The sequence below is a fragment of the Oncorhynchus nerka genome, linkage group LG14 (assembly GCF_034236695.1).
Source record: "Oncorhynchus nerka isolate Pitt River linkage group LG14, Oner_Uvic_2.0, whole genome shotgun sequence".
NCBI lineage: Eukaryota > Metazoa > Chordata > Actinopteri > Salmoniformes > Salmonidae > Oncorhynchus > Oncorhynchus nerka.
In genome coordinates this window covers 7,964,471-7,974,470 of record NC_088409.1, presented here as the reverse complement: position 1 = coordinate 7,974,470, position 10,000 = coordinate 7,964,471, and the positions used below count along the sequence as shown (strand labels likewise).

At 42.4% G+C, this 10,000-nt stretch overlaps 2 protein-coding genes across 2 annotated transcripts in view; one reads left to right on the top strand and one right to left on the bottom strand.

Annotated features, from left to right (window-relative positions):
- The window catches only part of LOC135575108 (doublecortin domain-containing protein 2-like), a 492,912-nt gene that overhangs the window by 54,816 nt on the left and 428,096 nt on the right, over window positions 1–10,000 (top strand). The window lies entirely within an intron of this gene.
- Window positions 1–10,000, bottom strand: part of LOC135574910 (doublecortin domain-containing protein 2-like) — a 13,220-nt gene that overhangs the window by 2,822 nt on the left and 398 nt on the right. The window contains exons 1-5 of the mRNA XM_065027036.1: window positions 9,658–10,000; window positions 6,085–6,139; window positions 3,044–3,120; window positions 394–528; window positions 1–77 (exon numbers count right to left, since the gene is read on the bottom strand). The exon at window positions 1–77 is cut by the window's left edge and continues 73 nt beyond it; the exon at window positions 9,658–10,000 is cut by the window's right edge and continues 398 nt beyond it. Of these exons, the coding sequence (XP_064883108.1) occupies window positions 1–77; window positions 394–528; window positions 3,044–3,120; window positions 6,085–6,139; window positions 9,658–9,944 (631 nt within the window). The 5' untranslated portion in view covers window positions 9,945–10,000. The remainder of the gene's footprint in view (window positions 78–393; window positions 529–3,043; window positions 3,121–6,084; window positions 6,140–9,657) is intronic.

Here is a 10,000-nt window from a genome sequence, read left to right as displayed (position 1 = left end):
TCCCAACAGCCACGTACAACTGTCCACTTTCCAAGTCCTTTCCCTCGTTCACATGATTTCCATCAAAGGTGTAAAGGCTGTAAAAAAGAAGAAGAGAAAACTCACACATCACCTGTCATTTAGGAACAAGAAGAAGACGACGTTATAAACCAGATCTAATGTTACGTTGACAATGAAACTCACAGGACGAGTTTCCCAGACACAGATGAAGCCTAATCCTGAACCACAACAAAAAATGTATTTGATTGGAGAATCCCCATTCAGTATGATTTTCAGTCCTGGACTAGGTTTAAATCTGTGTCTGAGAAACTGCGCCCCAAAAAATGAATGAAACGGATTAATAATTGACTTAAAACAACATCTATTTAAGTGAAACCAATGACGTTTTGGTACCTTCGTACACACCCCAGGATTCTCAAACCCATTTTGTCAGTGATCATCTCCAGAACCCTGTCGTATTGGCCCAGTATCCGTTGGGGTATCAGCAGTCTTAACGCTGGGGTCATCACATCACCATTCGCTACCACGCTGTCAGGAGAATCAGAGAACTTCACAATCAGAACACGTAACATTCTCACCACGCTGTCAGGAGAATCAGAGAACTTCACAATCAGAACACGTAACATTCTCACCACGCTGTCAGGAGAATCAGAGAACTTCACAATCAGAACACGTAACATTCTCACCACGCTGTCAGGAGAATCAGAGAACTTCACAATCAGAACACGTGACATTCTCACTACGACTGTCAGGAGAATCAGAGAACTTCACAATCAGAACACGTAACATTCTCACCACGCTGTCAGGAGAATCAGAGAACTTCACAATCAGAACACGTAACATTCTCACCACGCTGTCAGGAGAATCAGAGAACTTCACAATCAGAACACGTAACATTCTCACCACGCTGTCAGGAGAATCAGAGAACTTCACAATCAGAACACGTAACATTCTCACCACGCTGTCAGGAGAATCAGAGAACTTCACAATCAGAACACGTGACATTCTCACCACGCTGTCAGGAGAATCAGAGAACTTCACAATCAGAACACGTGACATTCTCACTACGACTGTCAGGAGAATCAGAGAACTTCACAATCAGAACACGTAACATTCTCACTACGACTGTCAGGAGAATCAGAGAACTTCACAATCAGAACACGTAACATTCTCAACACGCTGTCAGGAGAATCAGAGAACTTCACAATCAGAACACGTAACATTCTCACCACGCTGTCAGGAGAATCAGAGAACTTCACAATCAGAACACGTGACATTCTCACTACGACTGTGGTACCTGGCTGGATCACTGAGCTATATATACTATTTCTAGATGAATACTCTGCATAAGAGCTTCTGCTAAATGACTGCAAAATGTTAAATGTAATTATAAACTGGGTGGTTTCAGAACCATGATTGGCTGACAGCTGTGATATACCAGACCGTATACCACGGGTATGAACAAAAACATTTTCACTGGTCTAATTGTTATAACCAGTTTATATAGCACAGATTAAGGGTCTACCTGGTATATTAACACAATATACAGATGTAGTAGGGTCTACCTGTATAGTAACACAGACACTCTAGTAGGGTCTACGTAATTAACACAACACCTTAGCCGTGGTTCTATTGGCCATATAACACAACACCAGAACCTTATTGGTTAATTATATTAACACAATTAACATCAGGCACCAGTTCAGATCCATATCAATCACAAACAACTGTGATGATGTAGTAGGGTCTACCTGTATATTAACACAACACACAGATGTAGTAGGTTCTACCTGTATAGTAACACAACACACAGATGTAGTAGGTTCTACCTGTATAGTAACACAACACACAGATGTAGTAGGGTCTACCTGTATAGTAACACAACACACAGATGTAGTAGGGTTCTACCTATATATTAACACAACACACAGATGTAGTAGGGTCTACCTATATATTAACACAACACACAGATGTAGTAGGGTCTACTTGTATAGTAACACAACACACAGATGTAGTAGGGTCTACCTATATATTAACACAACACACAGATGTAGTAGGGTTCTACCTGTATAGTAACACAACACACAGATGTAGTAGGGTCTACCTGTATATTAACACAACACACAGATGTAGTAGGGTTCTACCTGTATAGTAACACAACACACAGATGTAGTAGGGTTCTACCTGTATATTAACACAACACACAGATGTAGTAGGGTTCTACCTGTATAGTAACACAACACACAGATGTAGTAGGGTTCTACCTGTATAGTAACACAACACACAGATGTAGTAGGGTTCTACCTGTATATTAACACAACACACAGATGTAGTAGGGTTCTACCTGTATATTAACACAACACACAGATGTAGTAGGGTTCTACCTGTATATTAACACAACACACAGATGTAGTAGGGTTCTACCTGTATAGTAACACAACACACAGATGTAGTAGGGTTCTACCTGTATAGTAACACAACACACAGATGTAGTAGGGTTCTACCTGTATATTAACACAACACACAGATGTAGTAGGGTTCTACCTGTATAGTAACACAACACACAGATGTAGTAGGGTTCTACCTGTATATTAACACAACACACAGATGTAGTAGGGTTCTACCTGTATATTAACACAACACACAGATGTAGTAGGGTTCTACCTGTATATTAACACAACACACAGATGTAGTAGGGTTCTACCTGTATAGTAACACAACACACAGATGTAGTAGGGTTCTACCTGTATATTAACACAACACACAGATGTAGTAGGGTTCTACCTGTATATTAACACAACACACAGATGTAGTAGGGTTCTACCTGTATATTAACACAACACACAGATGTAGTAGGGTTCTACCTGTATATTAACACAACACACAGATGTAGTAGGGTTCTACCTGTATAGTAACACAACACACAGATGTAGTAGGGTCTACCTGTATATTAACACAACACACAGATGTAGTAGGGTTATACCTGTATATTAACACAACACACAGACACATTCACACAGGGACAAATGCAAGTTGAACTTACAAAATCGAACAGGGTTCTTTGATGGGTTTCAGGAATCTGGCTGATACAATGATTCGACTCTGGGGCACCGGTTTAGCCTGTGGATAAGGCTAAAATTAGAGGAGAGATTTATTTAACTTGGCAAGTCAGTTAAGAACAAATTCTTATTCACAATGACGGCCTACCAGGGAACAGTGGGTTAACTGGTCTAGGAACAGTGGGTTAACTGGCCTAGGAACAGTGGGTTACTGGTCTAGGAACAGTGGGTTAACTGGTCTAGGAACAGTGGGTTAACTGGTCTAGGAACAGTGGGTTAACTGGTCTAGGAACAGTGGGTTAACTGGCCTAGGAACAGTGGGTTACTGGTCTAGGAACAGTGGGTTAACTGGTCTAGGAACAGTGGGTTAACTGGTCTAGGAACAGTGGGTTAACTGGTCTAGGAACAGTGGGTTAACTGCCTGTTTGGGAAGAGTCCTAAACCCAGTTAACAGTCCATCTTAGCCCTACTTCCTCTTCAGTGTGGCAGAGAGACCCACAGCAGGCTGTTTGGGAAGAGTCCTAAACCCAGTTAACAGTCCATCTTAGCCCTACTTCTTCTTCAGTGCGGCAGACAGACCACCACCAGGCTGTTTGGGAAGAGTCCTAAACCCAGTTAACAGTCCATCAGTCCATAGCCCTACTTCTTCTTCAGTGCGGCAGACAGACCACCACCAGGCTGTTTGGGAAGAGTCCTAAACCCAGTTAACAGTCCATCCTAGCCCTACTTCTTCTTAAGTGCGGCAGGCTGTTTGGTCACAGCAGACTGTTTGAGAAGAGTCCTAAACCCAGTTAACAGTCCATCCTAGCCCTACTTCCTCTTCAGTGCAGCAGGCTGTTTGGTCACAGCCAGGGTTCTGAGTGTTGTTTAAGAGCCTCTTTAATTGAACCAATCAGAGGAACATGACAGCGGTGAGTGTGGCTCTTATAAATAGACTGGCCTATTAAACCTCCACTAGTCATGATTAGAACAGAAATCGTGCAGTGGTTGTGTCCCAAATGACACCCTATTCCCTATAGAGTGCCCTACCTTTTGGCCAGAGCACTATGGTCCCTGGTCAAAAGTGGTGCACTTCCATAGGATTGCAAGTGCCATTTTTGGAACACAGCCTGTGTGCTTGGTGCTGCTCCTCTGCCAATAAACTGATTGTAAATAAAACCCTTAGCGCTGGACAAGGAGGTTACGGACGTGTGACATCACTGTCTCCACCGCTCGGTGTGTGGGGAGATCTGACCACGAGGCGCTCTGCGGCGGACAACAATGCTTGATTAAAGATGCTATTCCAGGTTTAAATCTGTATTGGAGGAGGTTGATTATCATCACTACATTAGTCATTCATAGTCACCGATCTGCCAACAAAGTGATTATTCACAAACCACAAAAAAGGAGGTGACTAAACACTGGTATATTCGCCTCTCACTTAGCTGATCTTTCTCAAACATCACTGAACACGTTTACATGCACGCCAATATCCTGTTATTATTCAGGTTACCACGGTTACATGCACACCAATATCCTGTTATTATTCAGGTTACCACGGTTACATGCACACCAATATCCTGTTATTATTCAGGTTACCACGGTTACATTACCACGCATGCACGCCAATATCCTGTTATTATTCAGGTTACCACGGTTACATGCACGCCAATATCCTGTTATTATTCAGGTTACCACGGTTACATGCACGCCAATATCCTGTTATTATTCAGGTTACCACGGTTACATGCACGCCAATATCCTGTTATTATTCAGGTTACCACGGTTACATGCACACCAATATCCTGTTATTATTCAGGTTACCACGGTTACATGCACGCCAATATCCTGTTATTATTCAGGTTACCACGGTTACATGCACGCCAATATCCTGTTATTATTCAGGTTACCACGGTTACATGCACACCAATATCCTGTTATTATTCAGGTTACCACGGTTACATGCACGCCAATATCCTGTTATTATTCAGGTTACCACGGTTACATGCACGCCAATATCCTGTTATTATTCAGGTTACCACGGTTACATGCACACCAATATCCTGTTATTATTCAGGTTCAGGTTACATGCACGCCAATATCCTGTTATTATTCAGGTTACCATGCACACCAATATCCTGTTATTATTCAGGTTACCACGGTTACATGCACACCAATATCCTGTTATTATTCAGGTTACCACGGTTACATGCACGCCAATATCCTGTTATTATTCAGGTTACCACGGTTACATGCACGCCAATATCCTGTTATTATTCAGGTTACCACGGTTACATGCACGCCAATATCCTGTTATTATTCAGGTTACCAGTTACATGACGACAATATCCTGTTATTGAGTTTCTCTTGGTAAATTCGGACCAGTAGAAGACAATGTCTAGTGAGTTTCTCTTGGTAAAGGACCAGTAGAAGACAATGTCTAGTGAGTTTCTCTTAGTAAAGGACCAGTAGAAGACAAGGTCTAGTGAGTTTCTCTTGGTAAAGGACCAGTAGAAGACAATGTCTAGTGAGTTTCTCTTAGTAAAGGACCAGTAGAAGACAAGGTCTAGTGAGTTTCTCTTGGTAAATGACCAGTAGAAGACAAGGTCTAGTGAGTTTCTCTTTGTAAAGGACCAGTAGAAGACAAGGTCTAGTGAGTTTCTCTTTGTAAAGGACCAGTAGAAGACAAGGTCTAGTGAGTTTCTCTTGGTAAAGGACCAGTAGGAGACAAGGTCTAGTGAGTTTCTCTTGGTAAAGGACCAGTAGAAGACAAGGTCTAGTGAGTTTCTCTTGGTAAAGGACCAGTAGAAGACAAGGTCTAGTGAGTTTCTCTTGGTAAAGGACCAGTAGAAGACAAGGTCTAGTGAGTTTCTCTTGGTAAAGGACCAGTAGAAGACAAGGTCTAGTGAGTTTCTCTTGGTAAAGGACCAGTAGAAGACAAGGTCTAGTGAGTTTATCTTGGTAAAGGACCAGTAGAAGACAAGGTCTAGTGAGTTTCTCTTGGTAAAGTGGTGTGAATGGTGGATAGTGCAACAAGTCATCTCACCTGCCCTGAAGAAGTAAGGAGCATCCTCTTCTTTCTGGACCCTATCTGTGAATAACTGCAATTACAATGGAGGGACAAAGTTATACACACAACTGCAATTACAATGGAAGGACAAAGTTATACACACAACTGCAATTACAATGGAAGGACAAAGTTATACACACAACTGCAATTATCTGTGGTTTAATTGGTCAGACATTGTACAGAATGTTTTTTTATTTATTTAACATTTATTTAACTAGGCAAGTCCGTTCATAACAAATTCTTATTTTACAATGACGGCCCTACCCAGACCCAAACCCTCCCTTAACCCGGACGACGCTGGGCCAACTGTGAGCCCAGCGTCGTCCAGGGACTCCTTCCGATCATGGCCGGTTGTGATACAGCCAAGGATCAAACCAGGGTCTGTTGTGACGCCTCTAGCACTGAGATGCAAGTGCCTTAGACCGCTGTGCCACTCGGGAGGCCATATAATGTGTCTAGGAGGAGTGTGGTCCAAATGTCACAATGTCATCTCTATGTCACAATGTCATCTCTATGTCTCTATGTCACAGTGTCATCTCTATGTCTCTATGTCACAGTATCATCTCTATGTCACAATGTCATCTCTATGTCTCTATGTCTCAATGTCATCTCTATGTCTCTATGTCACAATGTCATCTCTATGTCTCTATGTCTCAATGTCATCTCTATGTTTCTATGTCACAATGTCATCTCTATGTCTCTATGTCACAATGTCATCTCTATGTCTCTATGTCACAACGTCATCTCTATGTCTCTATGTCACAACGTCATCTCTATGTCTCTATGTCACAACGTCATCTCTATGTCTCTATGTCACAGTGCCATCTCTACAAAGCTCCTATCTAAGTAACTGCAATTTACAACGGAGAGACAATTATCATGAAAAAAACCTTTCAGTGATAAAATATGAGGATACAACTACTAAGAATAGATTCTATAAGGAGTGTGGGCCAAATGCCATATAAGGAGTGTGGGCCAAATGCCATATAAGGAGTGTGGGCCAAATGCCATATAAGGAGTGTGGGCCAAATGCCATATAAGGAGTGTGGGCCAAATGCCATATAAGGAGTGTGGGCCAAATGCCATATAAGGAGTGTGGGCCAAATGCCATATAAGGAGTGTGGGCCAAATGCCATATAAGGAGTGTGGGCCAAATGCCATATAAGGAGTGTGGGCCAAATGCCATATAAGGAGTGTGGGCCAAATGCCATATAAGGAGTGTGGGCCAAATGCCATATAAGGAGTGTGGGCCAAATGCCATATAAGGAGTGTGGGCCAAATGCCATATAAGGAGTGTGGGCCAAATGCCATATAAGGAGTGTGGGCCAAATGCCATATAAGGAGTGTGGGCCAAATGCCATATAAGGAGTGTGGGCCAAATGCCATATAAGAGTGTGGGCCAAATGCCATATAAGGAGTGTGGGCCAAATGCCATATAAGGAGTGTGGGCCAAATGCCATATAAGGAGTGTGGGCCAAATGCCATATAAGGAGTGTGGGCCAAATGCCATATAAGGAGTGTGGGCCAAATGCCATATAAGGAGTGTGGGCCAAATGCCATATAAGGAGTGTGGGCCAAATGCCATATAAGGAGTGTGGGCCAAATGCCATATAAGGAGTGTGGGCCAAATGCCATATAAGGAGTGTGGGCCAAATGCCATATAAGGAGTGTGGGCCAAATGCCATATAAGGAGTGTGGGCCAAATGCCATATAAGGAGTGTGGGCCAAATGCCATCTCTACAAAGCCTTTAATAAAAAGCTGCTTTACAGATAAAGAATTCAAGTGGGTGCAGTGGCCTACATGTTTAGGGAACACTGTCCAATTGTAACAGTTCAAATTAGGGTTTTCACTATTTTATAGTTATTGGAACATCAGTAGGGTGAGGTCAACTCGACCTTGAAATGTGAACATCACAGACAGTGAGTCTGTCATTCAGTATACAATGAACATCACAGACAGCGAGTCTGTCATTCAGTATACAATGAACATCACAGACAGCGAGTCTGTGCAATGAACATCACAGACAGTGAGTCTGTCATTCAGTATACAATGAACATCACAGACAGTGGGCTGAGTCATTCAGTATATGAACATCAGTATACAATGAACATCACAGACAGCGAGTCTGTCATTCAGTATACAATGAACATCACAGACAGTGAGTCTGTCATTCAGTATACAATGAACATCACAGACAGCGAAATGTCATTCATATACAATGAACATCACAGACAGCGAGTCTGTCATTCAGTATACAATGAACATCACAGACAGCGAGTCTGTCATTCAGTATACAATGAACATCACAGACAGCGAGTCTGTCATTCAGTATACAATGAACATCACAGACAGCGAGTCTGTCATTCAGTATACAATGAACATCACAGACAGCGAGTCTGTCATTCAGTATACAATGAACATCACAGACAGCGAGTCTGTCATTCAGTATACAATGAACATCACAGACAGCGAGTCTGTCATTCAGTATACAATGAACATCACAGACAGGTCTGTCATTCAGTATACAATGAACATCACAGACAGCGAGTCTGTCATTCAGTTAATGAACATCACAGACAGCGAGTCTGTCATTCAGTATACAATGAACATCACAGACAGCGAGTCTGTCATTCAGTATACAATGAACATCACAGACAGCGAGTCTGTCATTCAGTATACAATGAACATCACAGACAGCGAGTCTGTCATTCAGTATACAATGAACATCACAGACAGCGAGTCTGTCATTCAGTATGAACATCACAGACAGCGAGTCTGTCAACATCACAGACAGCGAGTCTGTCATTCAGTATACAATGAACATCACAGACAGCGAGTCTGTCATTCAGTATACAATGAACATCACAGACAGCGAGTCTGTCATTCAGTATACAATGAACATCACAGACAGCTCTGTCATTCAGTATACAATGAACATCACAGACAGCGAGTCTGTCATTCAGTATACAATGAACATCACAGACAGCGAGTCTGTCATTCAGTATACAATGAACATCACAGACAGTGAGTCTGTCATTCAGTATACAATGAACATCACAGACAGCGAGTCTGTCATTCAGTATACAATGAACATCACAGACAGCGAGTCTGTCATTCAGTATACAATGAACATCACAGACAGCGAGTCTGTCATTCAGTTCAATGAACATCACAGACAGCGATCTGTCATTCAGTATACAATCACAGACAGCGAGTCTGTCATTCAGTATACAATGAACATCACAGACAGCGAGTCTGTCATTCAGTATACAATGAACATCACAGACAGCGAGTCTGTCATTCAGTATACAATGAACATCACAGACAGCGAGTCTGTCATTCAGTATACAATGAACATCACAGACAGCGAGTCTGTCATTCAGTATACAATGAACATCACAGACAGCGAGTCTGTCATTCAGTATACAATGAACATCACAGACAGCGAGTCTGTCATTCAGTATCAATGAACATCATTGAATCCTTCAATAATGTACATGAACTAATACAACAGACAATTATTACGCACACACACACAATTATCTTACTCCAATTTCTTGAATTTCTCTCTCCCGGCAGCGACATATTGTTCCCCGCTCTGTAGATGGTCCAGGCAGGCCACCCGATGGCCCATTCGAGGGGTGTAGATGTTCCGAACCGCTCCAAACGGAGCCTGCACACCCCCCGTCACATCTCGAAGAAAAGTATCGAAATTGGACACTCTCTTTTGGTTTACCACTAACCGGCGAGCCTCGTAAAACGGATCTCCATTTCGATACACGAAAATGTTCTTCACAACAGGTTGCGATAGAAAACTGGGCTTTTCGGAGTTCATGACGATCGGGGTGAAAGTATCGAAGGCTGTGCTAGATCATTTCCCCACACAAATAA